Raw genomic sequence first — 19,846 nt, 5'->3', positions numbered from 1 at the left:
GAATTTTGAACAAATGATCAATATACAGTATGTATATAAACTCAGATTTTTATGTTTTTTACGTAACTGTGATTTAGTAATCAGTTTTATTACATGAACTCAAGTACGTCATTTGCACATTGCAAAAAAACTTAATCTTGCACTTGGTGTTACAACGAACGAATATCCTTTTCATCTTCGTTTCAAGAGTCAACTTCTGCACTGTAATGGTTCGGTGGCTACTTTATTCTTGGTGGCCGATGTGGTAACGTCCCTGACTGGTAATCGCCAGACTAGGGTTCGAGTCCCTCTCAAACTCTTTAGTTTATTTGGTCGCTACAACCTCACCATCCTTGTGAGCTAATGATGGGGGTTCGGGGGAACCTATAGTTCTATCTGCTGAGTCATCAGCATCCACTGCCTGGCCCTCCTTGGTCCTAGGTTGGATGGAAAGGGGGCTTGTGCACTGATCATATATAATATGGTCAGTCTCTAGGGCATAGTCCTGCTTGATAGGGAAGTGTCAGTGTCCCTTACCTCTGCCATTCATGAGCGGCCTTTAAACCTTTAATGTAGAAGAGAGTCTTTAGCTATGGTAATCAGTTCTTCTTGGAGAAGGATACTCTAAAATCAAACCATTGTTCTCTGGTCTTGGGTAGTACCATAGCCTCTGTACCATGCATGGCCTTCCAATGTATTAGCAGAGTTCTCTTGCTTTGGGGTACACTCAGGCATGCTGTTCTCTATTGATTCTCTTCCTCTTGTTTTTTTAAGTTTTTATAGTTTATAAGTGAAGTATATAATTTAATGTCGTTACTGTTCTTGAAATATTTTAATTTCATTGTTTATTCTTTTCTTGTAGTTTAATTATTTCCTTGTTTCCTTTCCGCACTGGGATATTTTTCCCAGTTGGAGGTCTTGGGCTTATAGCATCTTGCTTTTCTAACTAGAGTTATAGCCTAGCTTGTAATAATAATGACGATATATATATATATATATATATATATATATATATATATATATATATATATATATATATATATATATATATATATATCATCCAGTGTAATGAAAATTACCTAATTGAAGATCAATTTTGCTTCATTTTAAAAAGCCTGATTATTTTTTTCGTTCAACTTTTCATTTGCTAAAATAGAGTTGGATTTAGATGCAATCCATTCTATCTATTTTTTTTTTAATTATTTGTTATCAATATATATTACGTTTGGTTCATTCCCTACCTTATCCTTTCTCCTAATTCTGTGCATATCCTCTTCTATTTGAGACTTGCTGAGAGAGAGAGAGAGAGAGAGAGAGAGAGAGAGAGGTTTGGTGGAGGGTGGGGTGGTCCGGTGTACCCCAGGGGGGGTGTGGGTGGGGTTGAAAAGGTGATAAGGAATTAGACTGGGAACCAAGAGATCTCGATGTGACAAGGTTTGTTGCAAAGAGAATTTTTATTTGCGTAAATGTAAGGTAAAAAAATATAAAGGTAAAAGAAATAGGTTGAAAATTAAGGAAAGGGGATGTCTTGCATAATGTGAGCACATGTCAGGTAATATGTTGGGTATAATCGAGTTTTTGGTTTTTGTAGAGGTGAAAGTGAATTGTTTATTGTTATGACACTCTTCAAGTGGAGTTTCTTCATCTTTTACTGAGGGAAATGATTTTGAATATCATTTTATCGTAGTTTATTTCCCTGTCTTTGGTAATAGCTGGTTCTCAAAATGTCTTTTCTTGACTGGAGGATGTGTATATGTTAACTGTGTCAAGCAGGATATTAGACACCCATGTTTTAATTAAGATTTCAAAGGCCGTACAGGTCTTCATCTATATCATAACTATGTTTTACCCTCAAGCTTTCCATGGACATCAGATATCTTCTATCCAGATACTAATATCATTTTCCTTTCTGGTGGGATGCATAAAGACCTCCTGATTACAGGGCAACGGAAATAATCTATGGAACTCTACAGTCAAATAGAAAAGTAAATATTGTCCAAGAACTTTTGGAAAAGAATTTCCACTGACCTACCCATATTGTCAAGGTTTAGCTAAGATTATTTCAATGTGGCAGAGGGTGAGTTAGCTTGGATTACCTAAACTCTTAAAAAACTGTAATTTTAATCCGAAATTCTCCGTTAAAATTTACTGTTCTCAGCCCTATCTCAGTATAATACAGGCAACAGTAATTTTTAACCTACTTTGTTATTATCTTTTACAAGTTGGTGACCGTAATATCACTCCTTTTCGCCAACATAGCCGTTTTTAAATCGGTAAATGCCCGATAACATTTATTCCATGATTTTTTCCGTTTTTTTTTATGGCAATTTTTTAACAGTGTAGTAGAGGGGCATTGCTGTCATTTCATTTCACGAGGTGCTCTGCAGGCGATACTCATGGTTTTTTCGTCACCCTTTTGTTTCCTAGCTGCACATATTTTTTAAGCCATAAACTTTATGGCTGTTTTAGATTTCTTCTCTGTTTTCTCTGTGGTTGTCTAACCTTACTTTCACTTCATGGTACAACAACAGGTTTTCCATATGATCTGATTAACCATTCTGGATTATATATATTTTCCTCATTTTGGAATACTTATTAAATCATACAATTTTCGTGCTTATAATTCGTATCCTATTTTAACCCTGTAAGTATATAATGGAAGGTCCTTGTCTCGGTCATGGGACACCTCAAGATTGAGGTACAAAAGATCTGAATGCTTAAGCTTAATGGGGTTTTGCCGATGCAAACTTTTGGATACTATAGGGTTTCGTTTAGTCCCAAAGAGAGAGAGAGAGAGAGAGAGAGAGAGAGAGAGAGAGAGAGAGAGAGAGAGAGAGAGAGAGAGAGAGGACGGTGATTGAAGGGAAATTGTGAAAGGTAGCTAACGAAGTCATTAGATGAAATCAGAGGTTTAGACCACCCTGTTTTTACAACTTGGGCTGTAGCTTAGCTAGTAAGGATATTATAACTTTGTTGTAAGTTCTTAATTAAAACCAAAAATTCAAAGAAATTTATTTGAGAGATTAATCTTTACAAGCCTTTTAGGGGCGTACTGTTCCCTCTTCAGAGGTGTTGAACTACCTGAAGAGAGAGGCAGTTGGTCCCCTGAAGTTTGTCACATGTCAGTTTCGTGAATTCTACACATATCTATATATCTATCTATCTATACACATACATATATGTGCATATTGGATAGACATCTTATTGGCATCGCAAAATTCGCAAACAGCATCTTTTCGGACAGTCTTTGCCCGATAGTAGGATAAGAAGCAAATTGCATTAGCGTTTTCCCATTAATTATTTGGACAAAACACCTTACGACATCAACTAATACACGGAGAAACGTAAATGTTATCCTGTTATCCTAAAAGCTATCTAGAACAGAATGTGGCCAGACAGATTCTGTCTTCAAATTATAAACATAAAGTACCATGTATATATATATATATATATATATATATATATATATATATATATATATATATATATATATATATATATTAAATGTATGTATGTATGTGTACATGTATATATATATATGTATATAAGTGTGTATATGTATATATATGCATATATACAGATATATAATATATGCATATATAAAATATATTTGTTCCAACACAAATACTTACCTTCGAATTACTTTCTTAGGAGAGTCACTTGGTGACCTCTTTCTCGACCATTTTTGGCGCCGAAATCCCTCACCCCGTTCTCCATACAGGCCTACCCCCGCCGCCACAGAATGCGCCCCGAGGGCAGGATTAGGGCAGGTCACTGCCTCTCTGGGCCATTCTCCTCATTCAGTCCTTGGTCGTGAGGTAGTGAACACCTCACTCTGTACTCTTATACTCGATCCTTTGTGCGCATTTAGTGTTCCACGTGTTCCCACCGTGGGGACTTGTGTTTTTTCGCAGTGTACTTCCCAAGTGTTCCTGTGCGTTCACTTTTCAACCGTGTCCTTACCCGGTGTTTAATTCATTTCCTTAGTGCTTGTGTCGTGCGTTGTGTGCGTTATGGAACTGTATTCCTTGATTTTCTTCAAGGAATTGATAGCTGAAAGGAAAACTTTTTTTTACATAAATCATTCTTCCTCCCCTTATCCTCGGTGTTGCCGTGTAGGGGCAGCTTATGTTCCTCTTCAACCACGTGTCAGGACTACTGGTCCTGGAACGTAGTGCAGTGAGTGCACTTCGGCACTAAAAGGAAGAATACATCCAAGAGGCTCATAGGAAGACGAGCCTCTCCTCGCCAACTTAATTCCCGATGCCTCGTCGAATAGAGATTCTTATACAGCCATCTTCCCCTACCCAGAGTAGGGGACGAGGTAAGTCAGTTGCGGGGAAGTGCCCATTGCTCTTCCCCAAGAGTTTGAGTGGGTGCGGTATAGCACCAAGAGGAAGTGGGCGACGAAGGGTTCGCCTAAGAAGACTAGCGCCGGGCGTCCCGCCTGGCTGAGCTTCCCTACCACCCTCTCCTACCCAGAGTAGGAGACGAGGTTGGTTTATTGTGTAGAAGATAACTCTTAAGAAGTAGTTCGAGGTAAGTACTACTTTCGGGAGTGTGTGGGGAGACGGAGTCCTGGTGCAAGCAGGCCACGTCTCCTCTGATGACCCCATGTGGGGGAAAATGTCTCTAATTCTTCTCCAGTCTCTTAGCGTATTTTTCAGTCTCTTCTGCAGCCGAGGGCCTCGCCGAGAAGGAGCCTCCCAGGTCTGTCTTGCAGCGTCCCCCGGACCGACAACCCAGGGTTTTTTCTCACCACGAAGGCCATCCTCCAGACGTAGATATAACCCTCGCAGGGAGAAATGCGAGAAGGCCTCTTCAGGCAGGCGTAAGACCGCGAAGCCTCCGGTTCACCCCGCCAACGGGTGTAACCGAGCTTCTTTACGGGCAGCCTGGCCGAATCAGCACAGCTGGTTCGGCCCTCGGACTTACAAGAAACGGTTCCCTCCGTCGGGTCAGCCCACGGGGGTCCGCGTCCGCGTCCCCCAGCCCGCCCGCAGGTGTAACCGGGCCTCTTTACGGGCAGCCTGGCCGAATCACCACAGCTGGTTCGGCCCTCGGACTTAAAAGGAACGGTTCCCTCCGTCGGGTCAGCCCACGGGGATCCGCGTCCGCGTCCCCCAGCCCGCCCGCAGGTGTAAGCGGGCTTATTTACGGGCAGCCTGGCTGAATCAGCACAGCTGGTTCGGCCCTCGGACTTAAAAGGAACGGTTCCCTCCGTTGGGTCAGCCCACGAGGATCCGCGTCCGCGTCCCCCGGAGAGAATACACGAACAGTAGTCCTCGACGGTACGGCGTTGCCGGTTCTGACCCCGAACCTGGTGCGGAGCTCCCCGCCGGGGAAACCGGTACCACCGCAAGGGAGTGCCTGGTATTCCAGAACCGAAGCTCCCGGGGAGTGCCCGGTGACCTGGCGCCTCGAGATCAAGCGGTAGGAAGGACTCTACAGGTAAGCGCAAGTCCCCGAAGACTACGGTTAACCCCGCCCAGCGGGGGAAACGCGCTGCTGGTCGGGCGGCCTGGCCGAACCAGCCCGGCTGGTGCGGCCTTCGGGTCAGAAGGAACGGTTCCCGCTGTCGGGTCAGCCCACGGGAACCGCATCCTCGGCACCCAGAGCCTTGGGCCGACAGGAGTCCCCGCTGAACCAGCGTTGCTTGCGGTAACCCAGGCCCCCTAGTGCGGGCGTCCCCACAGATGAAATCCAGGTCCTCGGCTGACGGAGAAGAGCGATCCCTGACGGAGGACTCCGTCTATAGGAGAGTGGTTAGCCTTTGCGGAAGACACCACAGGTACCGGAACCTGCAACAACGGACGTAGTAACCGGGAAGTCAAGCCTTTTTGAGGGTCAGCAGGACATCCTTAGTCAGAAGGAACTAGAAAAGGCGTTTTCAGACAGTAGAGCCTCTTCAGCCCCAGTCTGGTTCTCACCAGCAGGAGCCTCCATGATGGAGAAAACTGTCCAGCAAGGCCTTCAACCCTTAAGGTTATTGACATATCAGTCTCTCACACTAACAGATAACTGGGTGTTCTGGAAGTGAGACACTGTTCTGGCGAAAGTGTCTTAGAAGGCACCAGACGGGGAAACGCGACCCATTCGCAGCTTTCCCTTGGGGGGAGAGTCTCTGTTTCCTCGGAAGGAGCTAGAAACCATAATGGAGAAGGTCTTGAAATAGAAGGAGACTAACGTCCCCAGACCTACGATTCCTAGGAGACCACCCTATAAGAGGTCTGTCTCGGATAGTGCCGCGACACCCCAAGCATCTACCAGCACTACGAGGAGAGAAGCCCCCCCTCTTCCTCCTGGTCCGCAACGCCTCAGCCCCTCTGCAGGGGAGCTCCAGCGCCCTCTAGCTCCTTCAGGTCGGGTTACCCCGCCTCTAGGGGAGACAGGTCAGGCCGCCCCTCTAGAAGAAGATAAGAGTGGGAGGCTCCTATCCCCACCCAACCCTCGGGTTGGAGGGTAACTCAGGCGTCATTGGCAAGCATGGGGGGCTCAAGGAGCGGAACCTTGGACAGTGTCCTTACTAAAGAAGGGCTACGGACTTCCATTCCTAACGGAACCACCCACGATTTTTCCGGCCAACCGGATAGAATGGCTAGATCCCAAAGACCCGTTAAAGAGGACCGCCCTTCAAGAGGAGGTGTCGTACATGATAGAGAAGGGTACCATGGAAGAAGTTCTTCTCCCATGGCCAGGTGTCTACAGCCGCCTATTCCTGGCAGTAAAAGCGACCGGGGGTGGAGACCGGTTATAGATCTGTCAGCTCTCAACAGGTTCGTCAAGATGACGGACTTCTAAATGGACACGCAGAATTCAGTCCGGCTGTCCTTGAGGGAGAAAGATTGTAGGATACCATCGACCCCAAGGACGCATACTTCCAGATTCCGGTCCACACCTCGGGTCGGAAGTTCCCCGGGTAAAATAGGGTTCCCAGCTCCTGCAATTCAGGATCCCCCGTTTTTCTTTGGTCTGTCAACAACGCCCAAAGTGTTCGTGAGAGTCCACACGGCTGTCGCAGTGGGGGCGCACGAACGAGGCATACGCCTTATCAGATACCTGGACGGCTGGTGGCTTCTTCCCGCCTCAAAGGTCCTCTTGGAGGGACAAGGGAGAAGTCTCCCCCAGTTTTGCAAGGATCTGGGGAACTGAATCAACCCGAAGTAGCCAAATCTATTCCCTTCCACCGGAATGAACTACTGGGGAATAACATTAGACTTTTTTCGGGGAAAATTTTTTCCCTTCGGAGAATAAGATATGAAACCTCAGGCTCATTAGTCAGCCGTTCCTGTCAGAACACCCCAGGAGGGCGGAAGACGGGCAGAGGCTGACAGGTCACCTGGTCTCTCTCGAGTACCTAGTTCCCCAAGGGAGGGTAAGGCTCAGTTCCGTCCAATGGAATCTCAGGAACCTCTGGTGACAGACGGGTTCGCAGCAGGTGCTAATCCCAGTCATTCCAGACACGAGACCCTCCCTAGAATGGTGACATTGCCAGTCGAACTCACTCAGGGGGACGTCCTTCGGGACCGGCCCTCCCGAGTTACTACTGTTCACAGACGCCTCCAACCAGAGATGGGGAGGCCTTCCCCCCGACGAAGCGGCACGAGAGACCTGGTTGGAAGGGGAGAGACAACTCCACACAATGTCCTGGAGTTGGAAGTAGTCCAGAAGGCGTGCCTACACTTCGCAAGTCTGCTAAAGGGAACACCGTGGCGTGGATGAGCGACAACACCACGGTAGTGGCATACATAAACAAGCAGGGTACTGTAATCGAAGGAGTTGGGCGATCTCACCATAGAGAATCTAGATTGAGTGGTAGGGAATCAAGTGGTGATGTTAGCAAGGTTCATTCCCGGAAAGTAAAACGTTCTGCCGACGACCTCAGCAGAATGGGCCACATAGTAGGGACAAAATGGTCCCTTCTCCCAGGAATAGCCAAGCTCAGCATTCAACGCTGGGGTTCCCCGGTGGTTGACCGTCTTGCAACAACCTCAACGCCCAACTCTCAGTCGATTGCTCCCCTGTGCCAGACCCGAAAGCTTCGTTAGAAGACTCTTTTCAGCACAAGTGGGACAATCTGGATGTGTATGCTTTTTCCCCATTTTCACGCTGATAAGACAAGTGCTCAGCAGAATAAAGGTGGCTCGAAACCTACAGATGACTTTGGTAGCACCCTGGTGGCTATACAGGGAGTGTGGTTCGCGGACCTAAAAGACCTATCGAGTCAACCGCCGTGGCCTCTGTCCGTCAGGTCAGACCTTCTGCACCAGCCTCACTTTCTCAAGCTCCTCGGCAGGCCTCTCTCCCTACGTCTTCACGACTGAAGACTAAGAGCTGCTCCTGAAGAAAGAAAGATATTCTTCCTCCACGGCTAAGAGAATGTCTCTATTCCTAAGAAGTCGCCACCCGCGGTCTTCCAAACAAAATGGACCTCCGTCGCGAAGTGGTGCGCTGAGAGGTACATTAGACCTCTTAAGGCCTCTGTCCCAGACATGGCAGTTTTTCTGGTGTTTCTCAAGGACAAAGTGGAGAGGTCAATCCCAGCCATAAAAAGGGGTTCGGGCTGCCTTAGGCCAAGTCTTCCTCCGGAAGGGCATCGTCCTGGGGGCCTCGAGACACATAGCGATGCTTGTCAAAGCTTCGAGCAGTCTTACCCCCCTCAGGCGGGAAAGGTGCCCCAGTGGGATTTAGGCAAGGTCCGGAAGATGATGTGTCGCTCCCACTTTGAACACTTGAAAGATATCGTGAACAAAGATCTCACCCTCAAGGCCGTCTTCTTGCTGGCCTTGGCGTCCGATAAGAGAGTGGGAAAGATACATGGTTTGTCATTCGACTTCTCTCACTCCGACCAGGTATCAGGAACCTCTTCGTTTCCACAGGTGTTAATAGGAAGCAAGTTCCCGAGAACACCATTTCCTGCTGGCTGAGACAAGGCATCGCTAGAACCCATGAAGAGGAGAAAATGGCAGTGCCAGGCACTCCCCGGACCCATGACATCAGGGGTCTGAGCACCCCCTTGCCCTTTGAGAGAAACATGGCGGTGAGGCAGATCCTACAGACAGGTACTTGGTCGCACCAGTCAAACTTTACTGCCCACGACCTCAAGGGTTATGCAAGGAAATCCTTGGACGGGTCCTCCATTGGGACAGTCATGGCCGCCCTCCGGGCTGTGTAGCGGTAAGGCCAGAGGCTGTACCCAACGATGAACACATTCTTCACGACTACATCCGGAGAAAATCGTCAGAAGAATTTTTAAGAGGTAAAATCTTAGATAATAGCGTAAGGTGGCGCAGTTACCCTCACTCCCGTACTCTGATAGGCCCCCCCATTCCATAGCCCTCTAGGCCCTACGTGCCTAGTCAAGTGTCAGAATAGCACTCCCGCCTCCTAAAGTATAAGTCTCCTAAGAAAGTAATTCGAAGGTAAGTATTTGTGTTGGAACAAATCAAAAATTTTAAGTAATTTTTATTTTTCCTAACATACTTACTGAGAATTACTTTCGGGTAATGGCCCTCCCTTCCGTCCCCGAGTGCCATCCTTCCATTGCCAAGTTGGGCTATACGACGGACTGAATGAGGAGAATGGCCCAGAGAGGCAGTGACCTGCCCTAATCCTGCCCTCGGGGCGCATTCTGTGGCGGCGGGGGTAGGCCTGTATGGAGAACGGGGTGAGGGATTTCGGCGCCAAAAATGGTCGAGAAAGAGGTCACCAAGTGACTCTCCTAAGAAAGTAATTCTCAGTAAGTATGTTAGGAAAAATAAAAATTACTTAAAATTTTTGATATTAAATATATATTAAATATATATATATATATATATATATATATATATATATATATATATATATATATATATATATATGAATATATATATATATATATATATATATATATATATATATATATATATATATATATATATATATATATATATATATATATATATATACATATATATGATATATAATATATAAATATATATATATATATATATATATATATATATATATATATATATATATATATATATATATATATATATATATATGTATATAAGGGTTTCGCCCTAACCAAAGGGCTCATCAGGTGGGTTTTGCCTACTTTCATGTTTGCAGGCTTGGTTCCCACGACCCTCCTTCCCTCCTCTTTTGCCTCAATTCTACAATGATATTTCACTTGCCATGGAACACAAAGGCAGGGGGGGACAAGAGAAGCCACTTGAAACCTACTTCAGTGTTCTGGGCTTTGAACTTACGGGTTTTTACGCCACGCCAGAGGTAGCCCCTTTATACTGAAATAGGTTTCGGCCAACTCCCCTTACTCCATCTAGCCTATCAGTTGTGTCTGATGACGAAATTCAAGCCAAGCATCCTTACGACCAAAACTGACTGCTCCCAGTCCTCCATCAACAGCCATTGGATGAACACCTTAGCAGAGACACAGCTTCCTTCCCCAGCTGAACTAACTTGGGCTAACCTATAAGGACAAGACTGCATACTAGAAGAAGCCTAGCTCATTCCCTCTGCAGAGCCGGTCTTCTAGATTATTCCCCCAGAACCACCCGAAGGTTGGTATCCAAAAGAATAGATCTAGATATCCGACCATTTGTACACTTGACAAAGGTCCTGTACACCCCATCAAGGTACATAGCATACTAGAATCAGCCAGGTTTCTTCCCTCTGCAGTGCCAGTCCTCCAGATTATTCCAAGTGTCGTTCAAGCTGGAGAATTAATCTTGTATCTGCTCAAGCTGGGCCATCCGTCCAAGCGTCCTTCAAGCTGGGTAGTCAGTCAGTCCAAAGATCCTGTTGCCATCTTGTTGTTTCCCTCCTTCCATCTCCTGCTGCTTCTTTCTTGGGTTTTCTAGTTTTTTGATTTTCTAGTTTTTATATTCTTTTTTTTTCAGTTTTAATAGTTTTTTAATTTTTTTTTAATATTTTATTTTTAGTTTTGTAGTTTTTATATATATATTTTTTTTGTCTCTGCTCCCAGCTCTCTATAAACAGCCATTGGATGAACACCTCACCAAAGACACAGCTTCCTTCCTCAGCTGAACTATCTTGGGCCAACCTATAAGGACAAGACTGCATACTAGAAGAAGCCTAGCTCATTCCCTCTGCAGAGCCGGTCTTCTAGATTATTCCCCCAGAACCACCCGAAGGTTGGTATCCAAAAGAATAGATCTAGATATCCGACCATTTGTACACTTGACAAAGGTCCTGTACACCCCATCAAGGTACATAGCATACTAGAATCAGCTAGGTTTCTTCCCTCTGCAGTGCCAGTCCTCCAGATTATTCCAAGTGTCGTTCAAGCTGAAGAATTAATCTTGTATCTGCTCAAGCTGGGCCATCCGTCCAAGCGTCCTTCAAGCTGGGTAGTCAGTCAGTCCAAATATCCTGAAATTCTGGTCCTGGAAAACAGTCGCCATCTTGTTGTTTCCCTCCTTCCATCTCCTGCTTCTTTCTTGGGTTTTCTAGTTTTTATTTTTTTATTTTTTTTGGATTTTATAATTTTTATATTTTTTTTTATTTTCAGTTTTTATATTTTTTTTATTTTTTTCTTAATATTTTATTTTTAGATATGTAGTTTTTATATATATATATATATATTTTTGTCTCTGCTCCCAGCTCTCTATAAACAGCCATTGGATGAACACCTCACCAGATACACAGCTTCCTTCCCCAGCTGAACTATCTTGGGCCAACCTATAAGGACAAGACTGCATACTAGAAGAATCCCAGCTTCATCCCTCTGCAGAGCCGGTCTTCTAGATTATTCCCCCAGAACCACCCGAAGGTTGGTATCCAAAAGAATAGATCTAGATATCCGACCATTTGTACACTTGACAAAGGTCCTGTACACCCCATCAAGGTACATAGCATACTAGAATCAGCCAGGTTTCTTCCCTCTGCAGTGCCAGTCCTCCAGATTATTCCAAGTGTCGTTCAAGCTGGAGAATTAATCTTGTATCTGCTCAAGCTGGGCCATCCGTCCAAGCGTCCTTCAAGCTGGGTAGTCAATCAGTCCAAATATCCTGAAATTCTGGTCCTGGAAAACAGTCGCCATCTTGTTGTTTCCCTCCTTCCATCTCCTGCTTCTTTCTTGGGTTTTCTAGTTTTTATTTTTTTTCTAGTTTTTATATTTTTTGTATATTTTTTATTTTATTTTTTTTTTTTCAGAATTTTAGTTTTTATATTTTTTTTGGATTTTCTAGTTTTTATGGGTTTTTTGGATTTTCTAGTTTTTTATTTTTATTTTTTTTTTTTTGAATATTCAGGTTTTATATTTTGAATTTTGGAGTTATTTAATTTTCACTATCCTCCTTTTCTTTCGCTGGGATGATATCTTTGATAAAATTGCTCACAACCTGACCACAAGCATCAAATAGTTTTGTAACCATACCATCTCTTTCGTCCTGATTTCTTCTGTAGTCTACCCATTGCTTCTGCTTCTCCTCTCGGATGGCGTCGAAAATATCCTTCCCAGGTCTTGATTCGTGGAACTCTGTTTGGGTCATCTTATCTTGTAGAACTTCCTTCTCCTCTAGTGATTGGTGCGACGCTTCAAATTCCTTCCTCTTCTCGTCTGTCTCTAGATGGAAGTAACTTCTTTACTCCATATCTTGCTTCCCTGGTTGTTCATTTCCAAGTTCCTGTTCAAGATTAATTCGGTTTATTTGGGCTATTTTTTCCTCTATTTCCTTCAAAAGAAAATCAATTTTTTTCTTCTGAATGCCCCTTTTTACTTCATTTATTTCAAGCCTTTCTTCCATGATTTGAATCTCCTTTTCTTTCTCCAGGATTGTCTTTTTCAGAAAGGAGATCTCATTCTCCCTCTCCTCAAGGGTATGACGTTGTTCCTCTTCTCCTTTCCTTCTCTCTTCCTGTTCTTCTTTCAATTGCTCTTCCATTTTTTTAGCTTTTTCCTCATTTTCCTGAATTATCTTCTTCATAGAAGAGATCTCATTATCTCTCTCCTCAAGGGCATTGTTAAGTTCCTCTACTTTTCTTTTATCGATAGCCATTTCTTCAAAAAGCCTGGTATGATCATTTTCTAGTTTTCTAATTACACCAATTCGTAAGTTGAGATCTTGATGTAAACTAGATATTTCAAATTCCAGGTTGACTATAAGTAGGTTCGTAACTGCATCTATTTCCTGGAGCTGAATTTCAACCATATCCTTATGCTTTTGTATGTCAGCCAGTTGCTGTTTTAGATTTAGGACTTGTTCGTGAAGTGTAGAGATTTCACCTTCCAACTGCTCTACTTTGGCTGCGTTTTGTCCCTCAAGTATGTCATGATCTTTTTCTGCTGCTCCTAGTGCTTGACTCATCACCTGTGCAATAGCTCTTAGACACTGAATTTCGTCTTGTAAGATCTTCTCTCTATCAGCTGCTAATTTTGCTTGTCGTTCAAAATCTTCTATTTCTAGTTGATCTTCTTCCAATTGTTTGTTTTTTTCCTCGATTACTGTTTCCAACTTTGAAAATTCTTCCTCTTTCTTTACCAATTGTTCCTTTTGGTCAGTGGCTAGCTCTCTCAATTCAACATTTTCAGCATCTGCTGCAATCACCTTTTCCTGTAGTAATTCCTGCTGCTTCTCAAGTTTATCAATCAAAATAGTTTTCCCATTGAGAGCTTGTAGTAACCCATTTGCCTCTAATGCAAGCTCGGCTATCTGGGTATTCAAAGCTGCTTCTATTTCCTGGAGTTGAATTCCAACCAATTCCTTTTCCTGTTGTATATCAGCCTTTTGTTGTTCTAGATTTAGGACTTGCTCATGAAGTGAAGAGTTTTTACCTTCCAGCTCCTCCACTTTGGCTGCATTTTCTACCTCAAGTATGTTGAGATCTTTTTTGGCCTCATTAAGCAACAATTTTAGTTCTTGTGTGACTTTATAATTGTCTAAATTTCTCTTTTTCAAGTCATCAAGTACTTCATTCATCACCTGTACTTTACCTCTTAGACACTGAATTTCGTCTTGTAAGATCTTCTCTCTATCAGCTGCTAATTTTGCTTGTCGTTGAAAATCTTCTATTTCTAGTTGATCTTCTTCCAATTGTTTGTTTTTTTCCTCGATTACTGTTTCCAACTTTGAAAATTCTTCCTCTTTCTTTACCAATTGTTCCTTTTGGTCAGTGGCTAGCTCTCTCAATTCAACATTTTCAGCATCTGCTGCAATCACCTTTTCCTGTAGTAATTCCTGCTGCTTCTCAAGTTTATCAATCAAAATAGTTTTCCCATTGAGAGCTTGTAGTAACCCATTTGCCTCTAATGCAAGCTCGGCTATCTGGGTATTCAAAGCTGCTTCTATTTCCTGGAGTTGAATTCCAACCAATTCCTTTTCCTGTTGTATATCAGCCTTTTGTTGTTATAGATTTAGGACTTGCTCATGAAGTGAAGAGTTTTTACCTTCCAGCTCCTCCACTTTGGCTGCATTTTCTACCTCAAGTATGTTGAGATCTTTTTTGGCCTCATTAAGCAACAATTTTAGTTCTTGTGTGACTTTATAATTGTCTAAATTTCTCTTTTTCAAGTCATCAAGTACTTCATTCATCACCTGTACTTTACCTCTTAGACACTGAATTTCGTCTTGTAAGATCTTCTCTCTATCAGCTGCTAATTTTGCTTGTCGTTGAAAATCTTCTATTTCTAGTTGATCTTCTTCCAATTGTTTGTTTTTTTCCTCGATTACTGTTTCCAACTTTGAAAATTCTTCCTCTTTCTTTACCAATTGTTCCTTTTGGTCAGTGGCTAGCTCTCTCAATTCAACATTTTCAGCATCTGCTGCAATCACCTTTTCCTGTAGTAATTCCTGCTGCTTCTCAAGTTTATCAATCAAAATAGTTTTCCCATTGAGAGCTTGTAGTAACCCATTTGCCTCTAATGCAAGCTCGGCTATCTGGGTATTCAAAGCTGCTTCTATTTCCTGGAGTTGAATTCCAACCAATTCCTTTTCCTGTTGTATATCAGCCTTTTGTTGTTCTAGATTTAGGACTTGCTCATGAAGTGAAGAGTTTTTACCTTCCAGCTCCTCCACTTTGGCTGCATTTTCTACCTCAAGTATGTTGAGATCTTTTTTGGCCTCATTAAGCAACAATTTTAGTTCTTGTGTGACTTTATAATTGTCTAAATTTCTCTTTTTCAAGTCATCAAGTACTTCATTCATCACCTGTACTTTACCTCTTAGACACTGAATTTCGTCTTGTAAGATCTTCTCTCTATCAGCTGCTAATTTTGCTTGTCGTTGAAAATCTTCTATTTCTAGTTGATCTTCTTCCAATTGTTTGTTTTTTTCCTCGATTACTGTTTCCAACATTGAAAATTCTTCCTCTTTCTTTACCAATTGTTCCTTTTGGTCAGTGGCTAGCTCTCTCAATTCAACATTTTCAGCATCTGCTGCAATCACCTTTTCCTGTAGTAATTCCTGCTGCTTCTCAAGTTTATCAATCAAAATAGTTTTCCCATTGAGAGCTTGTAGTAACCCATTTGCCTCTAATGCAAGCTCGGCTATCTGGGTATTCAAAGCTGCTTCTATTTCCTGGAGTTGAATTCCAACCAATTCCTTTTCCTGTTGTATATCAGCCTTTTGTTGTTCTAGATTTAGGACTTGCTCATGAAGTGAAGAGTTTTTACCTTCCAGCTCCTCCACTTTGGCTGCATTTTCTACCTCAAGTATGTTGAGATCTTTTTTGGCCTCATTAAGCAACAATTTTAGTTCTTGTGTGACTTTATAATTGTCTAAATTTCTCTTTTTCAAGTCATCAAGTACTTCATTCATCACCTGTACTTTACCTCTTAGACACTGAATTTCGTCTTGTAAGATCTTCTCTCTATCAGCTGCTAATTTTGCTTGTCGTTGAAAATCTTCTATTTCTAGTTGATCTTCTTCCAATTGTTTGTTTTTTTCCTCGATTACTGTTTCCAACTTTGAAAATTCTTCCTCTTTCTTTACCAATTGTTCCTTTTGGTCAGTGGCTAGCTCTCTCAATTCAACATTTTCAGCATCTGCTGCAATCACCTTTTCCTGTAGTAATTCCTGCTGCTTCTCAAGTTTATCAATCAAAATAGTTTTCCCATTGAGAGCTTGTAGTAACCCATTTGCCTCTAATGCAAGCTCGGCTATCTGGGTATTCAAAGCTGCTTCTATTTCCTGGAGTTGAATTCCAACCAATTCCTTTTCCTGTTGTATATCAGCCTTTTGTTGTTCTAGATTTAGGACTTGCTCATGAAGTGAAGAGTTTTTACCTTCCAGCTCCTCCACTTTGGCTGCATTTTCTACCTCAAGTATGTTGAGATCTTTTTTGGCCTCATTAAGCAACAATTTTAGTTCTTGTGTGACTTTATAATTGTCTAAATTTCTCTTTTTCAAGTCATCAAGTACTTCATTCATCACCTGTACTTTACCTCTTAGACACTGAATTTCGTCTTGTAAGATCTTCTCTCTATCAGCTGCTAATTTTGCTTGTCGTTGAAAATCTTCTATTTCTAGTTGATCTTCTTCCAATTGTTTGTTTTTTTCCTCGATTACTGTTTCCAACTTTGAAAATTCTTCCTCTTTCTTTACCAATTGTTCCTTTTGGTCAGTGGCTAGCTCTCTCAATTCAACATTTTCAGCATCTGCTGCAATCACCTTTTCCTGTAGTAATTCCTGCTGCTTCTCAAGTTTATCAATCAAAATAGTTTTCCCATTGAGAGCTTGTAGTAACCCATTTGCCTCTAATGCAAGCTCGGCTATCTGGGTATTCAAAGCTGCTTCTATTTCCTGGAGTTGAATTCCAACCAATTCCTTTTCCTGTTGTATATCAGCCTTTTGTTGTTCTAGATTTAGGACTTGCTCATGAAGTGAAGAGTTTTTACCTTCCAGCTCCTCCACTTTGGCTGCATTTTCTACCTCAAGTATGTTGAGATCTTTTTTGGCCTCATTAAGCAACAACTTTAGTTCTTGTGTGACTTTATAATTGTCTAAATTTCTCTTTTTCAAGTCATCAAGTACTTCATTCATCACCTGTACTTTACCTCTTAGACACTGAATTTCGTCTTGTAAGATCTTCTCTCTATCAGCTGCTAATTTTTCTTGGTTTTCCAATTCTTCTATCACCAGTCGATCTTCTTCCAATTGTTTGTTTTTCTCCTCAATTACTGTCTCCAACTTTGAAAATTCGTCCTGTTTCCTTACCAATTGTTCCTTTTGGTCAGTGGTTAGCTCTCTCAATGCAGCATTTTCAGCGTTTGCTGCAATCACCTGTTCCTGTAGTAATTCCTGCTGCTTCTCAAGTTTATCAATCAAAATAGTTTTCCCATTGAGAGCTTGTAGTAACCCATTTGCCTCTAATGCAAGCTCGGCTATCTGGGTATTCAGAGCTGCTTCTACAGTCTGCTCAATAATCCTGTTATTTTCTTGTTCCCTAAGACGTTCTTCCATCTCTAGAAGTTCCTTTTCTTTCTTCAGATTTGTCCTTTTCAGAGAAGAGATCTCATTATCTCTGTCCTCAAGGGTATCATTCAGAGAAGAAATTTCCTCTTCTCTTTCCAGATTCACCCTTTGCAGAGAAGAGATCTCCTTATCCCTGCCCTCAAGGGTATCGTTCAGAGAAGAAATTTCCTCTTCTCTTTCCAGATTCACCCTTTGCAGAGAAGAGATCTCCTTATCCCTGCCCTCAAGGGTATCGTTCAGAGAAGAAATTTCCTCTTCTCTTTCCAGATTCACCCTTTGCAGAGAAGAGATCTCCTTATCCCTGCCCTCAAGGGCATCGTTCAGAGAAGAAATTTCCTCTTCTCTTTCCAGATTCACCCTTTGCAGAGAAGAGATCTCCTTATCCCTGCCCTCAAGGGCATCGTTCAGAGAAGAAATTTCCTCTTCTCTTTCCAGATTCACCCTTTGCAGAGAAGAGATCTCCTTATCCCTGCCCTCAAGGGCATCGTTCAGAGAAGAAATTTCCTCTTCTCTTTCCAGATTCACCCTTTGCAGAGAAGAGATCTCCTTATCCCTGCCCTCAAGGGCATCGTTCAGAGAAGAAATTTCCTCTTCTCTTTCCAGATTCACCCTTTGCAGAGAAGAGATCTCCTTATCCCTGCCCTCAAGGGCATCGTTCAGAGAAGAAATTTCCTCTTCTCTTTCCAGATTCACCCTTTGCAGAGAAGAGATCTCCTTATCCCTGCCCTCAAGGGCATCGTTCAGAGAAGAAATTTCCTCTTCTCTTTCCAGATTCACCCTTTGCAGAGAAGAGATCTCCTTATCCCTGCCCTCAAGGGCATCGTTCAGAGAAGAAATTTCCTCTTCTCTTTCCAGATTCACCCTTTGCAGAGAAGAGATCTCCTTATCTCTGCCCTCAAGGGCATCGTTCAGAGAAGAAATTTCCTCTTCTCTTTCCAGATTCACCCTTTGCAGAGAAGAGATCTCCTTATCTCTGCCCTCAAGGGCATCGTTCAGAGAAGAAATTTCCTCTTCTCTTTCCAGATTCACCCTTTGCAGAGAAGAGATCTCCTTATCTCTGTCCTCAAGGGCATCGTTCAGAGAAGAAATTCTCTCTTCTCTTTCCAGATTCACCCTTTGCAGAGAAGAGATCTCCTTATCTCTGTCCTCAAGGGCATCGTTCAGAGAAGAAATTCCCTCTTCTCTTTCCAGATTCACCCTTTGCAGAGAAGAGATCTCCTTATCCCTGCCCTCAAGGGCATCGTTCAGAGAAGAAATTTCTTCTTCTCTTTCCAGATTCACCCTTTGCAGAGAAGAGATCTCCTTATCCCTGCCCTCAAGGGCATCGTTCAGAGAAGAAATTCTCTCTTCTCTTTCCAGATTCACCCTTTGCAGAGAAGAGATCTCCTTATCCCTGTCCTCAAGGGCATCGTTCAGAGAAGAAATTTCCTCTTCTCTTTCCAGATTCACCCTTTGCAGAGAAGAGATCTCCTTATCCCTGCCCTCAAGGGCATTGTTCAGAGAAGAAATTTCCTCTTCTCTTTCCAGATTCACCCTTTGCAGAGAAGAGATCTCGTTATGCAGAGAAGCGATCTCATTATCTCTGTTCTCAAGGGCATCATTCAGAGAAGAAATTTTCCCTTCCTTTTCCAGATTTACCCTTTGCAGAGAAGAGATCTCCTTATCTCTGTCCTCAAGGGCATCATTCAGAGAAGAAATTTTGCCTTCCCTTTCCAGATTTACCCTTTGCAGAGAAGCGATCTCCTTATCTCTGTCCTCAAGGGCATCATTTAGCGAATCGATTTCGCCTTTCAAATGGGCCTTATACTTACGGTATCCAAACATCATAAGTCCAAACATCATAAGGCCTGTAGCCGCTGCGCCCGCACCTACTTGCATAAGGGAAAGGGGACTTCCGAATGTAAACATCTGCTCCGTTGCCGGAACCTCCTGGATAGCTGCTGGTATTTTTTCAATTTCAATGAAAATATCAGCCTCCTCTGGGTTTCCAGCCCAATAACACATATCCGTTGTCATAGATTTGAATAACTCCCAACCAATAACAGTCAACATTGCGAATGAAAACATAATTTCTATGTACTTTACTAGTGTCATGATTCACCTTTAGTTTTAGAAAATTTCGGCGGGAGCTTGAAAGTATTTGCTTATTCGAAATGTGCTCCGGGCTCTCTCTCTCTCTCTCTCTCTCTCTCTCTCTCTCTCTCTCTCTCTCTCTCTCTCCATTAATGAAAACTAAAAAAACAGTTAAAAGAAATGAAAAGAGCAAAAACAATTAGATGACTGAAGCCGAAGTTTTCAAGAATACGAAGAAAGGTGAATCGAACGATTCTTGAAAAGTGAAGTCGTATTTTGTCGGTAAAAGAAACAGAAAGAAATAACTGAAAAGAACCAATCAGGTTATTCTTCGAGGAATCTGAAGGCGAATCTCT

The 19,846-nt window shown here is 42.7% G+C and overlaps 1 protein-coding gene across 1 annotated transcript; it reads right to left on the bottom strand.

The window, feature by feature from the left end:
- Positions 1–12,590: 12,590 nt before the first annotated feature.
- LOC137637058 (putative leucine-rich repeat-containing protein DDB_G0290503) lies at positions 12,591–19,469 on the bottom strand. The gene is made up of 3 exons (XM_068369365.1): positions 18,951–19,469; positions 14,427–17,555; positions 12,591–14,327 (listed from the first exon to the last, which is right to left on the bottom strand). Exons 1-3 carry the CDS (start codon positions 19,467–19,469, stop codon positions 12,591–12,593), a joined length of 5,385 nt encoding a protein of 1,794 aa, XP_068225466.1.
- Positions 19,470–19,846: the final 377 nt, after the last annotated feature.

Source organism: Palaemon carinicauda, unplaced genomic scaffold, assembly GCF_036898095.1.
Source record: "Palaemon carinicauda isolate YSFRI2023 unplaced genomic scaffold, ASM3689809v2 scaffold51, whole genome shotgun sequence".
Taxonomy (NCBI): Eukaryota; Metazoa; Arthropoda; class Malacostraca; order Decapoda; family Palaemonidae; genus Palaemon; species Palaemon carinicauda.
The sequence above is the reverse complement of the archived record's forward strand: the minus strand, read 5'-3'. Positions and strand labels throughout refer to the sequence as shown.